Source organism: Macrotis lagotis, chromosome 2 (assembly GCF_037893015.1).
Source record: "Macrotis lagotis isolate mMagLag1 chromosome 2, bilby.v1.9.chrom.fasta, whole genome shotgun sequence".
Taxonomy (NCBI): domain Eukaryota; kingdom Metazoa; phylum Chordata; class Mammalia; order Peramelemorphia; family Peramelidae; genus Macrotis; species Macrotis lagotis.
The window spans coordinates 168,286,941-168,307,337 of record NC_133659.1 but is presented as its reverse complement, the minus strand read 5'-3'; the positions used below and the strand labels follow the sequence as shown (position 1 = coordinate 168,307,337).

The 20,397-nt window shown below is 37.7% G+C and overlaps 1 protein-coding gene across 9 annotated transcripts in view; it reads right to left on the bottom strand.

The window, feature by feature from the left end:
• The window catches only part of ACACA (acetyl-CoA carboxylase alpha), a 277,310-nt gene that overhangs the window by 52,503 nt on the left and 204,410 nt on the right, over nucleotides 1-20,397 (bottom strand). For all 9 annotated transcript variants that reach the window (XM_074223508.1, XM_074223498.1, XM_074223501.1 and 6 more), the window contains 4 exons: nucleotides 8,414-8,683; nucleotides 7,690-7,787; nucleotides 6,210-6,330; nucleotides 3,886-3,996 (listed from right to left, as the gene is read on the bottom strand). In XM_074223508.1, coding sequence (XP_074079609.1) covers nucleotides 3,886-3,996; nucleotides 6,210-6,330; nucleotides 7,690-7,787; nucleotides 8,414-8,683 — 600 coding nt within the window. The remainder of the gene's footprint in view (nucleotides 1-3,885; nucleotides 3,997-6,209; nucleotides 6,331-7,689; nucleotides 7,788-8,413; nucleotides 8,684-20,397) is intronic.

Genomic DNA, 20,397 nt, shown 5'->3' with positions numbered 1-20,397 from the left:
ACCCTGAAAAGGAGTTACAAAGAGTTGGACATGACTGAAAATAACTAAACAACAATAATAGTAATCATGACTTTTGTCAAACATAAGGCCAACCAGATATTCAAGAGTCTCTTGTCATTAGATCAAGTATTGCATTGCTACTTTTAATACTCACATACATCTGCCTACCTTTATTAGAAACATTTTGCTTATTTCACAAGTAATTTCAGACACCAAAAAAGAAAAGGGAACATAAAAATAGGGACCAGAAGCCAAAGTATATAAAAAATATTCATTCAGAAAACACTTTCAGGGTGGCTAGAGCACCTGCCCTGGAGTCAGGAGGACCTGAATTCAAATCCGGCCTCAGACAATAATTACCTAGCTGTGACACCTTGAGCAAGCCACTTAACCCCATTTGCCTTGCAATAACCTAAAAAAAAAAAGAAAGAAAGAAAGAAAGAAAACACTTTCAGCCCTTAAAACAAGAGATGCAACATCAAAGAATAATATAATGTGAAAAAAGAACTAAAATTACTCAAAGTACACTAGGAAATCAACTGAACATTTACAGTTTTTTATGTAAGTTACTGCTTTGCTACAAAAAGAAGCCTTTTTTCAAAGTAAAATGTCTTTAGAAGCAAAGGCAAAAAAGATGCAAACTAATTAAAAACAGGTCAGCTAAGGACTAGGAACATCAGGTGTGCACTGAGATGGAGTGTAGCTATAAAGGCTTGAAGCATGTATGCAATGCATTAAATTGGGAATGTAAGTCTCTCCAGCTCCACTTCTATTAAAAAGGGAACAAATTGAAATTTACATGTTACTGCATTCCACCAGTATAATATGCAGTGTGTCAACTCTTTCACTTCAAATCTCACCATGTTAAGCAAGTGACAGGGAAAAAGAGGGGTGGGGGTTGTGGGGGGTGGGAGAAAGTTAAAAAAAAAATCTCTGCCTCAGCAAAAGTTTTCATTAAAATTTTAGACAAATGATCTCTGTGTCCTTCTCCCATGCTGCCCGGGGCTCCATGCTATTTCTATGCAAATAACAACCTCGTGGTTTATATCTTATTATTTCCACCGGAGCTGCAGCGACATGACCTGAGACGTGTACAGTGGGGGGGGGGAGGAGGAGGGAGATTGGGAGAGGAGAGAGAAAGAGAGAGAAAAAGAGAGAGAGAGAGATGGAGTGGGTGCTCACTCAAGTGTGAAAAAATATTGTCAGGAGTGAGCGTCAGGAACAAAAAAAATTGCAGGGATAACGTGTTTATTTCAGTCCCCCCCACCCCCACCCTCCTGCAAACCAGCACCTTTTAAAATTCATTGGGCATCAGGCGATCATGCACAATCCATCTGCTTTCACTTTATCATTTGCATTTCATGCCTCCTGGCTTTTGATGTGCTGATACTTTGATGCAGTCAGGAGACACGCATTATCATTATTTCCATTTTCAAGGGGGTCAACGGGATCCACATGTGCACAGATACATAAGAATTTAACAAAAAACAACCTCTGTGTACCCCATCTTCCAAGTGCTCACCCCAATATTTAATGTAAAAGATGAAGACGTAAAAAAGTGGGGGTCAAACACATATGGTCTCAAAGCCCACACATGCCCCTTCCATCTCTGTTCAACATATACATGCATACCCTTTTATGAATAGAAGTGATGAGACTTAAAATAAAGGAGGGTCTGTTGTGAGTATGAGCCACAGAGAAACACAGACACACAAAGAGAGAGTCACAGACACTGGGGGATCTTGATATCAAAAGCTGGTGGTTGGAGGGTAGAGTAAATGAAGATAGAGAGGAGAGGAACACAAGAACACAGCAGAAGTCACAAGCATCCCTAAATACACTAAACACAAACACATACATACATACACACACACACACACACAAACACACAGACTGACAGCACAAAGAGGGTAGAAGGCACTGAGGAAGAGGGAGCAAATGTGAAAATATAGTTGTGAGGAAAAGAATAGTATATAACAACAGTCTTCATGAAACTGCATGAAATGACGTGTCTTATGAGAAGACTGATGAGAAGCATGGGACCCAGAGCAGGAGGAGAGAAGCTCCAGAATTGACCTTCCAGCTTTTAGCAAAGCAATGATCATGGATGTTCTTCATATGAGCAATCTTTGGGGAAGGGTCAGCTGTAGCCTCAGTGTCATTTTGTCCTGCAACTAGACTTTTCCTTTTACACTATCACTTGGAGAGGTTAATATAAGGAACCTGATCAGTAACAATTCAATCAGTAGATTTTAAGAAAGAGTATAAAATGCTTTAAAGCAGGAATGGAAGGCAACTATAGCAGGTTTTCAGGCAAATAAATACCTTATATTTCTCTATAATTCTCCTTGCATGACTTGTTATCCAGGGAAAAAATTTAAAAAGGATACATTTTTGAAATGAGCTTTCTGTTCATGTATGCAAAAGAGCAGCAAATATATTATGGATTCACTTTGAACACTATCTTAATGGAAAAGAGAACCTTCATTTCTCTGACATCCATCGCTTTCTCATCATAAGGAAGTAACCAAAAAGAACAACTTAAGAAATTTTAAAACTATCAGCTGTTCCCCCCCCCCCCCCCCCAGTAATCTCATTCAGTAATGGTAGTGTACAATTTCTGTTCCCTGACTTTTCTTGGAATGGTCCCTGTGTAAACTGGTCAGTATACAGCACATGGCTACTTTCCTTAAATTTCACTTTACAGACTGTTGTTAAAAAAAATAAAAAAACACAAAAAAAGTGGGACCAAGTGTGCACTAACTTCTTCCCCAAAAGGAGCAATGGACAAGTTCCTTCTCTATTTCTTTCATTTGAAAGCCAAATTATGAAAGAGAATCTCCAAATATCATTTACTTCACATTCTTCTTTAGAAGGTTCAGTCCTTTGCAGGATACCTGACAAGAGACCAGAAATTTCTGAACTTGTGTTGGAACAAAACCTGCAGAAGTTCATCACACTTGAAGGGGGAATACATACATATGTAACATCTGTGATCTCCTTACAAAACTGGTCTGAGTTTATCCTTTTGTACTATTTTCTCACAAGAACTGAGATCATTAGCTATTCCTTTCAATGTGAAAAACTGCATGTGGATCTGAAGGCTAAAGGATAAAAGAGGATCAATTGCTACAGCACTCTTCACCTAGCATGACAACCTTCCTAGAGTTCTGTACTTTTGTAAATACACACTATCCCCAGGACAGTTATCGTTTTTTTTATTTAAAGGAATGAGTCCTATTATTTTTACCTAAAACACACAATCACCCTTTACTACTTTAGTGAGAACAGCCCTCAGTCCCAAATGTCAGCAGACAGATATGAACACTGTTACTACTCTGAAAGAACAAAAGATCTAAAAGTGAAAAGCAAAGCAAACTTACCTGGCTTTATCTAAAAAAACAAAAAATGAATTGATGGAGCTGAGAAAAAAAAGCAATGAAAAGAATGAACCTCAAGGAAAAGATGTAGCAGGAAAAGAAAGAAATGAAGGAAAGGACAATAACTTATATTTTTTAGTAGAACAAGAGTAGAACAAGCAGAAATCAGTAATTTGGCTCAGCAAGATAAGAGTTTTAAAACATCCTGATATCTCTTTTATTTTCAGAACATAGTCCCCTATGTTCCAGAAACTCAAAATATCATGTGTACTTATCAATTCCCATTAATAAAAACATATTGATCAGAGAATTGTAACAGAAGTCTCTCATCCACTCCAAAAAACATTCACCTTATGGCTTTTCCAGAAATCCAGAAGAACCAACAGAAAGAAAGAAAAGGGAAAGGGTTTGAATTACAAGGACACATTCTCTCTCTCTGAATTGAGAATGCCTACCCCAAACCGAAGAGTCATTAAAAATTCCCTCACAAATCTAATGAACTTACTTTGTTGAGGGCTGCAGCTCCAGTCAAAATCAAATGTGAGTTCTCAACCTGAATAGTTCTCTGCCCCAATCGGACTAAATAAGCTCCAATTCCAATGGCCCGGCAAGTTACCTTAGTGGGAAAAAATACAACACATAACTTAGACATCTGGTATCTACAAGTGGATATGTGTGCACACTGACATTTAGACAGCAAACAGACATTATCAGTCTTTGTATTTCTTTGTATCTATTCCATTTATAATAATAATTCAAGGACTAATTTCTCAGTCCAAGTGAAGAAAGAGGAAATTATTTCAGGAACACTAAAGATCAAAGCAAGCTAAGATTTTCAATGAACTCAAGACAACAAAAAAGGATTTTGGGGAGCCATCCTGAGGGTCAAAGAAAGATTAGAAATGGAGATAGTATAATAAGAATGGATAATGCAAAGTAAGACAATGCTCCTCAAGTCTTATTTTATTCTTCTTTTCTCAAATGTTAAAGGAGTTCTAATCTAAGGAAAATAATTTTTAGACTAAAAATTCAAAATAAAAATGATTAAGGTCATTAATTAAGGTCCTGAAACCAAGATAAATGAAGACATGGCAAGAGCACACCTGGTTGCTTTTGAAAAGTTCATGACACTGGCAGAGATTTTAACCATCTCAGAGACCTAAAGAACTTGAAGACATCACTACTGAGGCACTCTCAAGTAGTCTTTGAAACAGGACAAGAAAAGGGCATTTTCCAAAGTATATCCCATGATATCTTTGAAGACAAAATGAGAAAAGCAAGACTGAAGATTGGCTGAATGACCAGAACCTAGAAAAAGATGACTGCTGGAACGGTGTCAGCCTAGGCACAGGATGCTTTTTTAGGGTGCTGCTCTAGTCACCATCTCAATCAATCACTTCTACAAAGATCAAATGACACAAAATTCAGATGGGTAGCTGCTAACATGTCAAATGACAGAACTGGAATTCCAGAAGACTTTTTATTGGCCAGAAAAATAAACCAATTCAAAAAAATGAAATTTAATAGAGATCATTGTGCAAAATCCTACACTTAGATTCCAAAAATGTCATCTGTATAAGTATATTATAGGGGAAACACTGCTAAAAAAAGTTTGCATTAGTAAAGAACTGTGGTTTTTGCTGTGCTACAGAATGGAACATGGAAGCTGAAAAAAGTTAATGTGATCTTAGGGTGTATTAGTAGAAACATAATGTCCAGAATGAAAGAAGTTATTACATATCTATATTCTGCCTTAGTCAGCTAATATCTATAATATTATGTTCAATTCTGCTATCACATTTTAGGAAGGAGATTGCTAAGTTGGAGTCCATCCAACAAAATACAAGTGAGAGGACTTGTAATCACGCCAGCATTAGCAGTATTCAGCATGGAAGACAGAAGCAAGAATGGGAGATATGACAGAAAACTAGGTATATGAAAGATTGTTTTATGGAGCAATGATTTGATTTGTTTCATATACTTCCCCATTACACAAATTCAAACCAAGAATAGTGGTTGAAGTTGCAAAAAAGATGATTTCTGACTTGATAAAAGTAAGAACTTGCTAACAATTAGTTATTCAACAATGAAATGAATTGCTCTATTCTAGTGAAGGTCTTTAAGTAGAAGCCAGATCCCCACCTGGCTAGGGTAGTGAGAGGGAAATTCTTAACTTGCTAAGAATGAGATTGGATGACCTCGAGGATCCTTTCCAATTCTAAAATTCTAGAATTCTAGAAAATCAAACACAAGTAAGATTAGATTATTCAGAATGAATTCAATCAAATGCTCTGTGGATCACTCAGATTCCTAGCTTTTTCCTTTTTGCTCATTTCATAGCTATTTGTTACCTTCACTAAATTAGACAGAGGTTTAAGAAGGTGAAACTCCAACTAATCCATTTTTCTACTTGTTTAACTCTAGTAAAATGTCCAATAGAAAATATGAAGGTAGAAACTAATGGAGGTATATTTAATCTACTTGGGGGATTTCAACTATTCCCATTACCCTTGCTTTGTATTATTATGACTGACTCAAGTTAAGATATATTTACATACATACAATTAACAGTTATGTAGACAGACAAACAATAGCTCTGAGAAATCTGTAAATGGTAGCTAAAATGTATAAGGCCTAAAACTTGAATTTATCCTAAATTGGATTTTAAAATAATCTAATTCAAAAACAAACTTAATAGGATAGATATTCGTGAGGAACTTAAAACAGCCTCACGAAATCACTGTCTCATCTAGGTTATAACAGTATTGAGATGAATTTAATGACACTTTCATTTTAAGAAATACATGTCCTGGATACTAAGAGATTTACCAGGCTGATGGTGATGATCTCATCATATGCCAATGAGGATTCTCCAGCAATCATCCCAGAACCCCTAAGGTTCTCAGCCCCAAATCCTTCTTCTTTCCCGATAATATCTGTTATCTTGTACCTATTAGACACAACCAAGCCAAGTTATGAATACCAGAGAAATAAAATAATCATTGTTAAAAGTTTGTAAAAAAAAGAGTCAATTTTTTTTAGTCATTTTCTTCATGTATATCCTTTTCCCTTTGCTTCACATATGCAAATTTTCTTGTAGGATATGTAGTTTATCATTAAACAATAGAGATTTCTAATGATTAGCATTAATATCATGAAAAAGCAGAAGGAAAGTAACCCAAGGGGCAGCTAGGTAGTGCAGTGGATAGAGTACTTGTACTAGAGTCAGGAAAACCTGAATTCAAATTTAACCTCAGACACTTTATACTTATTAGAAGTCACTTAACCCCATTGCTTCACAAAAACTAAAAAGGAAAAGCTTAAAGTTCATAATACTGTCTTTTCTAAGTCAAAAACTAAAGGAAAGAAGGATCACAATGACCATTTTCTGGCCATCACCTTCTGAAGGAACAGATGAAGTGAATTTGGAGGTAAGATGTTGCCCAAGTGGTCCAAAAAGCATCCTATTGCTCCAATAAGACAATCATTAGTCTTCCTGACAGGGATTGGGAGCACTAACTGACAATGGAAAATAGAGCCAATAATACAAATACAAAGAAGAAAAGGAGAGGTGAATATATATTATTTGTTGTTCTAACATGTGCCCAGAGGGCTTGGCACTGGGTATGTTTTTGCGAATTGAAACAATAAATATACCATACCATACCATACCATAAAGACTCTTACTGCTCTTTATATTTCTTTACTCTGTTCTTTATTTCTATCTTCTCTATCAATTCTTTTTTTTCCCCTGTATCCTGGATATAAATCTTGGGCTTTGTATCTACTTTCAAGATTTCCCTTTATTCCCTGCTTTTGTCCTCTTCCAATCCTTTCTCAATCTGTCCTGTGCTGGTATTTAGGGTCTCCTTTCAGGCAGGAAATTTACTTCCATTGAGGTTTTATTCAACCAAGGAGTGAATCTAGAGGATACTTTCTATATACTGAGCAGTCCTAATTCTGGAAAAGATGTGTTCATGCTTTCACAAAATATACAACACAACCACAAACACTTTTATATTTGTGGAGCATTACTGGTAGGGAAAATTTTTCCACCTCAGGACCCCTCCCACACACCATTTTTTTGATTATATTATTCTGATATGCTCCATTTTATCCTTACTACAACAGGTTCAAAGAAGCCAATAGTTCACATTTATCTAACTCCTTCCTGATCTACAACTTTTGTAGTGATTTTAATGATCCTCAATCCTTGACATTATTCACTACTATGTGTACCAGACAAATAGGAAAACCCAACATCTCTCTTTCCAAAGGCTCATTCATCTCCCAGTCTCTAAGCACCTACCTGGACTCCCCTTCATCCTCCACATGCTCACAGTAAACAGAGTTCAGGGCGCTGACTCTCTTATAATCTTGAGGAGTCAGATATAAATACTTGTATCCCTGTAAAGCACAAATGGTTTTAACTGACATCACAGAGCTAGTAGATGTAGGAAAACATATATTACGTAGCCTGTTCTGAAGTCATCTTTCAATGTCCCATTGCTTCTTGAGAGGCATTGCCTAATATAAAGCCAACATGGTCTGTTTTATTTTGGGAGGTTTAAGTGACCATTTCTCCAGTCACTGACCATTTACCTATGAAACAAAACAGCTTTCAGTCTGAACTTCAAACACGCTCTATTCATTTCACTTGCATCACCTGACCTTCACTGACAGTTCTTTTTAGAGATATCACCACAGAACCTCTTAAAATTGGTACACCTTAATTTCTCAAATCTAAACATCGTCAGAAGAATGTAACTATGAAGAGGGAAAACAGTTTACTAAAGAATCATACAAATATCCTTGGATTCCAATTAGTCAGAAATCTGTTATTCAATGTTGGTAGTTAATCCCAAATTCTTGACCTTTTTTCATTAGCCACAGACCTTTTTTTTTTTCAACTTGGTTTCTAACCGAGAAAATTGCAAATTTTCAACTCATAATAAATGATCTGTCTTTTTTCCTATAAAAAACTATTGGCTACTACACTGTGCTTCTTTAACCCTTAATTTTAGTCTTCTTACCTTGTAAGGATCATCAGGATCTACCCATGCCACATGGAACATGTGGCGAATTTCCTCTGCCAACCCAATTCTTGCTCCACTGTTAGCTGCCACATAAATTCGAGGTATGCCCTCTGCCCGGGCAAGCTCAGAAGCCCTCAGAAAAAGCATATCTTCTTGAGGACCAAAGGATCCAATTCGATAGGTGATGTCATTTCCGATAACAATGATATCTCGTCCTTCTGGGTACTCAGGACTCTTCAGAGTCATTTTCCAAGCCACCATGCCAATCTGGAAAGGTATGAAAGTAATACACAAATGAAAGAATAAGCAAATAAGGGCCTTTTGTGTCTCAACCCTGACATGTCGACAATTCTATGAAAGAAGGGTGAGGAGAAGTAGAAAACAAGGACATGAAAATCAAGAGATGATGATGATGTGAAGGAAAAGGGGGGGGGGGCGGCTAGGTGACACAGTGATTAGAGCACCGGGACCTAGAATCAGGAAGATGGGAGTTCAAATCCAGCCTCAAACCTTAATAATTACTCAGTTGTGTGACCTTGGGCAAGTCACTTAAGCCCAATGCCTGACAAAAAAAGAAAGGAAGGAAGGAAGGAAACTAGAAGAAACTAAACCCTGAATTTGAAAAGATGGAATCTAGGAGGAGTAAAGGAGGAGCTGAAGGGGAAGATGGGACTTATACCAAAGGATAAAGATTCAAGGATGAGGAAACAAAAGATTCAAACAAAAAGACCTGAGGAACTAAGAAGAAAGTGAAGGAAATGAGGAAAAGGAACAGCAGGAGGACTCCAGCTGAAGGAGATGGAAACAATCTAAAACAAACCAGTATAGCACAAGAAAGAAGACAGAAGAAATGAAGAACTATAGCAGAGAAATCAAAAGAAAAATGGAAAAGAAGTCAGTCCTATACATATTAACTAGGTTCTAACTGGATTTTGATTTTTTGTTCAATATTTCCCAATCACATTTTAATCAGTCACCCAATGTTAGTAGAGAAGAAGAAAGTAGTTGGTAAAAATGATAGTGAAGAAGAAAAGGGACACAAGCTGAGTATGGCTGTCAAGATGCTCACAAGCAATATGACCCAAAGTCCTCAAGGGGTTGCTATAATAGGAAAAGCAAAGGGCTCCAGATATCTTTTCTAGCAAAAAAGGAAAGTAGGTAACATATTGCTAAGATCTGCAAAATACATGAAACTTGACTTTTTTTGATAAACAAATAATCATTTAACTCTGCTCAAAATACAATTCAGTCTCCTTCCTAAACTACATTTTCTTTTGTTACAGGAGAAAAGCTCAAGGAATATCTCAATACCTTCCATCTTATCACACACACACACACACACACACACACACACACACACACACAAACACAAACTGCTCTTTCTTTTTTAATTTTAAATTTAGTATTTATTTATTCTCATTTGGTACAATGTTTTTTTATATACATTGATAAAATATTCTTGTTTAAGAGTAAACAAAATACCCCCTCACCCCCCAAAATATAGACTCACTTGAGTGATAAAGTAAAGGGAAGAGAAAAAAATTAAAATTAAAATAAAAAAAATAGTAATAATTGTAGGTATGGCCAGGTGGCTCAGCAGACAGAGCACCAGCCCTGGAGCCAGGAGTACCCAAGCCCATATCCGGCCACATATACCCAACAATCACCCAGCTGTGTGACATGCAAGCCACCCCAACTCCACTGCCCTGCATAAACCAAAAAAAGAAAAAAAAGACATGAAATAAAATTAAAAAAAAATAATGATAATAGTAGGGGAGGCTGGGTGGCGGACAGAGCACTGGCCCTTGAGCCAGGAGCACCCGTGTCCAAATCCAGCCTCAGACACCCAATGATCACCCTGCTATGTGGCCCCAGGCAGGCCACCCAGCTCTATTTGCCCTGCACCCACCCCCAAAATAATAATAAATATGCTTCAGTCTGTGTTCCAACACCACCAACACTGCTGCGGGTTGATTACATTCTTTATGGTAAGTCCATCACAAAAGTCACTTCCATATTTTTCCACCACTGTCATTGCTGATCGCAACTCCCTCCTTTTGTATTTCTCCACTACCATGTATTATATTTTCTCTCTCCTTTCAATGACTCTGCTGTAGGGTAGCTCAGTGGCACAGCAGACAGATCCCCAGCCCTGGGGCCAAGAGGCCCCAAGCCTCACTACCACCCCTTAGGCCCAGCATCCACCTGGCCCTATGGTCCTGGACAGGCCATCCAATCCCAGCCCCTTGCAAGAAGTAAAAAAGAAAATGTGTTATATCTGACCACTCTCCCCCCATGGCCCATCCTCTCCTCCATCACTCACATCCCCACCCCTTCCCCCTGTCTCCCCCTCTTCTTCTTACTCCAGATGTCGATACCCCATTGAGTGTATATGCTGTTTCCTCTCTTAGACACCTCTGATAAGAGCAAAGATTCCCTCATTCCCCCTTGCCTCCCCCACTTCCATATCATTGCAATAGCTCATTGTAATAAAGAAAAATCTTATTATATGAAATATCTTGACCTATTACCCCCTCTCCTTTTTCTTTCTCCCATTACATTTCCCTTTTTTCTATTGACTCCATTTTTATACCACATTTTATCTTCAAATTCAGCTTTCTCCTGTGCTTCAACTATAAAAGCTCCTTTTACCTGCTCTATTAATTGAGAAGGTTCATATGAGTATTATCAGTGTCATTTTTCTATACAGCAACACATGCAGCTCATCATCATTAAGTCCCCCATATTTTCCCCTTCTCCTCCAATCTCTATGCTTCACTTGAGTCCTGTATTTGAAGATCAAACCTTCTGTTCAGCTCTGGCCATTCCAACAGGTAGATTTGAAATTCCCCTGGTTCATTGAAAGTCCATCTTTTTCCCTGGAAGAGGACATTCAGCCTTGCTGGGTAGTTGATTCTCAGTTGCATTCTAAGCTCTTTTGCCTTCCGGTATGTTATATTATGAGCCCTATGAGCTTTTAATGTAGCTGCTGCTAAGTCCTGTGAGATCCTGACTGCAGCTCCACGGTATTTGAATTGTGTCCTTCTGGCTGCTTGTAATATTTTCTCTTTGACTTGGGAGTTCTGGAACTTGGCTATAATATTCCTGGGGGTTGATTTTTTGGGATCTCTTTCTCGGGGGGGGGGGGGAAATCGGTAGATTCTCTCCATTTCTATTTTGCCCTCTGCTTCTAGGATATCAGGGCAATTCTTTGAAAATGATGTCAAGGCTCTTTTCCTGATCATGACTTTCAGGTATTCCAATAATTTTTGACTTAGCTTTCCTAAATCTGTTTTTCAGATCAGCTGTTATTTCAATGAGATGTTTCATATTTTCTTCTAATTTTTCATTCTTTTGGTTTTGAAGTATTGAATCCTGATTTCTTGTAAATTCAGCAATCTCCCTGAGTTCTATTCTTTGACATATTTGTTTTCCTCAGAGAGCTTTCTTATTTTTTTCCATCTGGCCAATTCTGCTTTTTAAAGCATTCTTCTCCTCAATAACTTTTTTTTTTAGGGTTTTTTGCAAGGCAAACTGGGTTAAATGGCTTGCCTGAGGCCACACAGTTAGGTAATTATTAAGTGTCTGAGACCAGATTTGAACCCAGGTACTCCTGACTCCAGGGCTGGTGCTTTATCCACAGCGCCACCTAGCTGCCCCTCCTCAATAACTTTTTGAATTGTTTTATCCATTTGACCTAAGCTGGTTTTTAGCATGCTATTTTCTTCAGCATTTTTTGGGATTTCCTTGACTAAGCTGCTAACTTCATTTTCATGTTTTTCCTGCATCTCTCTCATTTCTTTTCCCAGTTTTTCTTCTAACACCTTCATTTGATTTTCAAAGTCTTTTGTGAGCTCTGTCATAGCCTGAGCCCAATTTCTGTTTTTCTTGGAGTCTTTAGATGCAGGAGCTTGTGCTTCCTCATCTTCAGACTGAATGTTTTGATCCTTCTTGGGTTCACAGGCAAAATATTTCTCAATGGTGTTCCTCTTGTTTCTCTGCTTGCTCATTTGCCCAGCCTTAGCCTGTTTGGGGGGGGTGTTTCCTGAGCTTTTGGGACACTCCCACAAGGTTCTCATTGTGAGAGGCTCTGTACTCCCACCTGGTCTGTGAATGACCATATGCATCCCTCTCTGCCACGGGGCTCAGGTGGGGGGTGGCTCTGCTGTTCTATGGGGGGGCCTAGACTGCAATCAGGAACTGAATGTGGTCAGAACAGGACCAGAGTCCTGTTCCAGGGTAAGTCTGGGCTCAGAGGGAGGATGAGCCCTGGATCAACCAGATTAACAGCTGAAATGGAAACAGGAGTCTGAGGGCCTGAGAGCTGGACCTGCTGGATCAGCAGTGAGGCTAGATGGCAGGGGCTTGGACTGGCGGGGGAGCAGAGGCACTGGTGTTGGTGCTATCCCCCTGGAGCTTGGGGACGGGCTGGGGGGGGGGGGGGAGAATTCCGGTGCAGGAGAGCTGAGGACACCATCCCTGGTCTCCTCTGGTCTGAGTCCCATTACAGCTCAGACCTCTTCCCAAACAAACAAATGCAAACTACTTTTGCCTCAAGGCTCAGGTGTGTGAGCAGAAGAACCAGCCCAGCTGAGGAATGACCTCAGGCCAGGGTAAAGAGCACCATTGATTGAAGGCAAAAGAATTCAATAGCTCCAACTCCTCCCTTCAAGCAAAGGGAGAAGGCCTCAATCAAGGTCACAGACACTCCAGAGAAAGCAACCAACACCTCCTACTGGCCAGCCAGAGAAACTGCACTCAGTGAGTAAAGCCTTTAGCAATCCCAAGCCCCTGTGAACCAGCCCCTCCCCAACTCAGGTCTTAGCAAAATGAAGAAAGGTCAGCGGAAAGGTGGACCCATAGAAAAATTCTTGGAAGAGAAAGACCCTAACTCAGAGAGACCTGGAACCTCTGAGGAGAATACGATCTGGTCTTCAGCACAGAAAGACTTCCCTGAAGAAATAAGGAAGGAGCTTAAAAATTTGAGAAAGACAATACCTTGCAACAAGAAAACAAAAAATTAGAAAGTACAATTGGACAAATATAAAACGAGAATAAATCTCTCATCATCAATTGGACAAATACAAAATGAGAATAAATCTCTCAGATCCTCAATTGGACAAATACAAAATGAGAATAATTCTCTCAGATCCTCAATTGGGCAAATGCAAAAAGAAAATAATTCTCTCAAAACCCCAATTGGTCAAATGGAAAGCTCTTTCAAAAGTAGAATGGACCAATTGGAAAAGGAGCTGCAAAAGGTTAATGAAGAAAACTCCCCCCCAAAAAAGAATGTAGTCTACAGAAACTAATGACTCCCCGAGACAGCAAGAGTCAGTTAAACAAAATCAAAAAAATAGAAAAAATAGAAGAAAATGTAAAAGACCTCATCAACAAAATCACTGACCTTGAGAATAGATTGAGGAGGGGCAACTTGAAAATTATAGGACTTCCTGAAAACATTGAAGAGAAAAAAACCCTGGACTTAATACTACAGGATCTAGTGATGGAAAACTGCCCTGATATGGAATTGGAGGGCAAAGTAGTTATTGAAAGAATACATTGATCCCCACCAGAAAAAGGTCCTAAAATGAAAACACCAAAGAATATTGTGGCCAGACTCCAGAACTATCAGATAAAAATCCTGCAAGCAGCCAGAAAGAAACAATTTAAATATCCAAGAAACACAGTAAGGATCACACAGGACCTGGCTGCATAAACATTAAGGGATCGAAGGGCCTGGAACGAGATATTCCAAAGAGCACGGGAGCTTGGAATGCAGCCAAGAATCTACTTTCCTGCAAAGCTGAGCCTTCTCTTCCAGGGAAAAAGATGGACATTTAAAGAAATGGAAGAATTCCAAAAATTTCTGATGGAAAGACCAGAGCTAAACAGAAAATTTGGACATCAAACAGTAGGTTCAACAGACACATGAAAAGGTTAAAAGGGGGGGAGGCGATAAAAGGGAAAACAAAATGCTATCCAGTAAGTTGAAACTGGCTATATCCCAGCATGGGAGGAAAAAAAGATTCTCATAAATCTTGAGAATTGTAACTCTAACAGAGAGAATATACCTAGCCAGAAATGATGGACATTCATGACCTATCCATGAGGCTGCTATCTAATGGGATGTAACTGGCTTTAACCCAACTTGGGAGAAAGACTCTAATAACTCTCAGGAATTTTGACTCTATTCGATAGAATATACTGAACTGAAGGGACAGACACTCAGAATTTTCTATGACTTAGATAGAATGATTTAAAAAACATTACCCTCCTTAAAAAGGGGGAGAGGAAAGAGACAGGAGGAGGGAGGGGGATTGAATGGGGCAAACCTCATTGCACTAAGAGGTACAAAAAACTTATGGTAATAGAGGGGAAGAAGGGAGCAGATGACAAACACCTGAATCTTCTTCTTATTAGACTTGGCTTAAAGTCAGCCTACACATACTCACTTAACTTATAAAACATCTAACCTTTCAAGTATTAAAAGGGGGAAAAGGGGAGGGGGACAGAGAAAGGGAAGGGGAGTGGAGGAAATAAGGGGAAATAACAAAAGGAAGGGAAGGGAAAAGGGAAAAAGGGAAAGGGGAAAGAAAGGGGAGGGTGTGATATAGGAGGGCAAACACACCGAAGGGGGTGGTATTCTGAAACAAAATACTGCGGAATATGGATAAAGTGGGGGAGAAGGGGGAAAAATACAAACAGAGGGAAGATAGCACAGAGGGCAATAAAGAATTAGTAATCATAACCTTGAATGTGAATGGGATGAACTCTCCCTTAAAACATAAGCAAATAGCAGAGTGGATTAAAAACCAGAACCCTACAATATGCTGCTTAGAACTTAGAACTACAGGAAGACATAGACAGCAAAACTCTACTAGTAGGGGACCTCAATTTCCCACTATCAGATCTAGATAAATCAAATCATAAAATAAGCAAGAAAGAAGTTAAGGAGGTAAATAGATTGTTAGAAAAATTAGATATGGTAGATTTATGGAGGAAACTGAACGGGGATAGAAAGGAATATACCTTTTTCTCTGCAGTACATGGAACTTATACAAAAACTGACCATGTACTAGGCCAAAAAATCCTAATGATCAACTGCAGAAAGGCAAAAATAGTGAATACATCTTTCTCAGATCACAATGCAATAAAAGTCATATGCAATACTGGACCAAGGAGATACAGATCCAGAACAAATTTGAAACTCAATTACCTCATTTTAAAAAATGAGTGGACCAAAAAACAAATTATAGAAAGAATTAACCATTTTATCCTAGATAATGATAATACTGAAACAGCATACCAAAACCTATGGGATTCATTCAAAGCAACTCTCAGGGGATATACTATAGCTCCAAATGCTTACATGAATAAATTGGGGAAAGAAGAAATCAATGAACTAAACATGCAACTAAAAAAATTAGAGAAAGAACAAATCAAAAATCCCCAATTAAATACCAAATTAGAAATTCTAAAAATTAAAGGAGAAATTAATAAAATCAAAGGTAAAAAAAACCTATTGAATTAATAAAAAAAACCCAAAAGTTGGTATTATGAAAAAACCAATAAAATTGATAAACCTCTGGTCAATTTGATTAAAAAAAATCAAGAAGAAAACCAAATTGCTAGTATCATAAATGAAAAAGGTGAATTCACCACCAATGAGGAGGAAATTAAAGTAATAATTTGAAATTATTTTGCCCAACTCTATGCCAATAAATTTGATAATCTAAGTGAAATGGATGAATATTTACAAAAATATAAGTTGCCCAGGTTAAATGAAGAAGACATTAAATACTTAAACAACCCTATCTCAGAAAAAGAAATTCAACAAGCCATCATTGAACTCCCATAAAAAAATCTCCAGGGCCTGATGGATTCACAAGTGAATTCTACCAAACATTTAAGGAACAATTGGTTCCAATTCTATATAAACTCTTTGGAAAAATAGGGAAAGTTGGAACTCTGCCTAACTCTTTCTATGAAACCAATATGGTGCTGTTACCTAAACCAGGAAGAGTTAAAACAGAGAAAGAAAATTACAGAATTATTTCCCTGATGAATATAGATGCAAAAATCCTAAATAAAATCTTAGCAAAACGATTACAACAAGTCATCACTAGGATAATACATTATGATCAAGTAGGATTTATTCCAGGAATGCAGGGTTGGTTCAATATTAGGAAAACTGTTAGTATACTCAATTATATCAACAACAAATCTATCAGAAATCATATGATAATATCAATAGATTCTGAAAAAGCTTTTGACAAAATACAGCATCCATTCCTATTAAAAACACTAGAGAGTGTAGGAATAAATGGACTGTTACTTAAAATAATTAGCAGTATCTATCTGAAACCATCAACAAACATTATACTCAATGGGGAGAGGCTAGAGGAATTCCCAATAAGATCAGGAATGAAACAAGGAAGGTGCCCATTATCACCACTATTATTCAATATTGTATTAGAAATGTTAGCCTCAGCAATAAGAGAAGAAAAAGAAATTGAAGGAATTAGAATTGGGACTCTCACTCTTTGCAGATGACATGATGGTCTACCTAGAGAATCCCAAGAAATCATCCAAAAAACTACTGGAAACAATTAGCAATTTTAGCAAGTTGCAGGTTATAAAATAAACCCTCATAAATCCTCAACTTTTCTATATATGTCTAGCATGATACAGCAGGAAGAGCTAAAAAGAGAAATCCCATTCAAAGTAACCTCAGACAATATAAAATACCTGGGAGTCTACTTGCCAACACAGACTTAGAATCTTTTTGAAAACAACTATAAAACACTTCTCACACAAATTAAATCAGATTTAAATAACTGGGCAAATATCAACTGCTCATGGATAGGTAGAGCTAATATAATAAAAATGAGAATTATATCAAAACTAAACTACCTGTTTAGAGCCTACCAATCAAAATTCCAAAAAATTACTTTAATGAGTTAAAAAAGTGCAAAAGAAGGTAGCTTAGCCTTACCTGATCTAAAATTATATTATAAAGCATCAGTCATCAAAACTGTTTGGTATTGGCTAAGAAATAGAGTGGTGGACCAGTGGAATAGACTAGGTGTAAAAGCAGGAGATGATTATAGTAATCTGCTGTTTGATAACCCCAAAGAGTCCATCGGGATAAAAACTCCCTCTTTGATAAAAACTGCTGGGATAATTGGAAGTTAGTATGGAAGAAACTTAGATTAGACCAACACCTTACACCCTTTACCAAGATAAGATCCAAATGGTTACAGGACTTAGACATAAAAAACAATACTATAAGGAAATCAGAAGATCAAGGAGTAGTTTACCTGTCAGATCTATGGAAAGGGGAGCAGTTTATGACTAAGGAAGAGTTGGAGAACATCACCAAAAACCAAGTAGATGATTTCAATTACATTAAATTAAAAAGCTTTTGCAGAGATAAAACCACTGTAACCAAGAGCAAAAGAAATGTAGTAAATTGGGAAGCAATCTTTACAACTAATGATTCTGACAAAGGACTCATTTCTAAAATATACAGAGAACTGAGTCATATTTTTAAAACAAAATATCATATTGTCTGATCTTGTTACCTCTTAGAATTCTTGTTTCTTCTCTAAGGATATGATTTCTCTCTCATAACACCCAATTTGGATCAAGGTACAACATGGAAACAAAGCAAAGACTGACAGATTGCTTTCCATGGGGGTGGGGGGAGGGAAGTAAGATGGGGGGGGAAAATTGCAAAACTCAAATAATATCTTTAATAAAAATTAATTAAAAAAAAGAAAAAGAAAAATTCTGACTTGTCCATGAAGAGTGTATGGAACTTACTGTTTAAACATTGGAGATAAGATCAGTCCATTATATTTGTATCCTTTTCACTTAGTAATAAATGTTTTCTAAATTGTTGGTAATGCAATAAATTAGCTGGCATTGTAAGAATTTTTTTTAAAAACTGCTTCAATAGCTAAAACCCCTTTCCTTTAGAAGAAAAAGCAAACCCTAACCCTGCTTATTATTATGTTGACATCTAGCTGATAGATGGCACAGTGTGTTGGAAGCAAAGTCAGGAAGAACTGAATTCAAATCTGGTCTCAGATACTTACTAGTTGTGTGACCTTGGGCAAAACACTTCAGCACTGTGTGCCTCAGTTTCCCCAACTGTCAAATGGGAATGATAATAAGTGCATCTACCTCCAGGGTTGCTGAGAGAAGCAATTAAGATAAACTTTTAAAAACATTGTGTGGTATAATGCTTCTTGGCTGTTTTCCTTTCTACACTGTGAATGCTAATCCTACTGATGACTCACCAACTGCCCATTAAGATCATTGGAATTTGATGACCAGAAGTCATCTCAAACTCTGTCCAAAATAGAATTATCTTTTTCTCCATTATGAACTCTTGAATTGCGATATCTACGCTTTTTTTGTTTTGTTTTATGTTCATATAACTTTGCTGATTCTTAAGATTATATCCCTTTGATGTGTTATTCAGGTCAGTTATTTTCAATGATATATAATTTATATTTTCTTTTTTCAATCTTCTTATTTTAGTACATCTCTTCTTAGACAGTTTTCTGTAGGCCCATTCCTATTTTCAATGAGGGAACCAAAAATATTTGTCACTACAGTTCTTAACTACTGATTCTCCTTATCTTTTTCCTCTTCATTTCATTTACTATTGTGCTACGTAGTTTTTGACACATTTCCTTAATGTTCCTCTGCAGTCTATATAGTCAAGTAATTCTTTTCCCTGAGGCTCTACTTGGACTTGCTATGGACTTATTTTTTTTTCTGAGAACCCTGTTTGAGTTTCTCTTCAGTCCCCAGTATTTCTTTGGTTCAGCATCCCCCCCCCCCCCATTTATTCACACCACTTAGCCTAGTTTCTAGATTAGAGACTCTGTGCCTGGGTCAGATTCTGCTCTCTCCTATACTCTTGGATGATGTGGGCAGGCCCTGCTTACTACTAGATATTATAGTTAATACCAAACCTTCCCCCTCTGTAGGAATTTCAGAATTTCTTGGTGGCTCTACTTAAGTCTTGGCCTTGGTCCCTTCTCCTTGCACAAATCTGAACACAGAGTTGTCACAGTCACTTGCTTATAATCCTGAAAGACCCTAACCGTAAGTTGTTGGTTGCTATGGTAGCAGGTCTTCTGCAAGATCTTAGGTGCTTTCCTGACCCTTTCTCCTGTTATGGCAAGGGTTGTCTTGGCACTGGTATGGCCCATCTTCTGTTATGATTCAAGTTCAGGTTGTCTGTTCTGATCTGGCTCTATTTCCTATCTACTCTGGTTTCTCTCCACTCTGAGCCTCAACAGTTTCTAGGACTCTTGTGGAATAGATGGAGTAGATATTATGTTAACTTCTCTTTGTTTTTCTCTTATCATTTCTTTTTCTGACTAACTTTTAAAGCTTTACTGTAATACTTGTGGGAGATCTGGATTTCTACAGGATTAAACATTCTCCTGCCTTTCCCTGTTTTCTAATCAATCTAACATGCTCCTCAGCAGTCCTTTTGTTATTGTTCATTGTGTCCAATTCTTCATGACCCAATTTGGGATACTGGAATGGTTTGCTACTTCCTTCTCCAGCTCATTTAACAGATGAAGAAACTGAGGGAAACAGGGTCACAGCCAGTCTGAAGTCGGATCTGAACTCATGGAAGAAGAGTGAGTGTTCCTGGCATTCTCCCCTTTTTACCACCTAGCTGCACTGCAATCCTTTTATTCTTCTCCAATGAATTGTAGACTACTTTTCACAGATGGTGTTCTAAACTTATTAAATGTTGATTACTGCTCAATCAAACAAAGAATTTTCATCCCTGATTAGCTGAGAAATAGAAAGGATCGATTGTAATCTCTTTATTCTCCATTATTCTACCTCTCCAAACTTCTCCACATTTCCCCTTCTAGTCTTCTCACCAAGTCTAGCTTCTTTAAGTGACCTTGATCCTCTCTCATCCTGTATCTGTTAGCAAC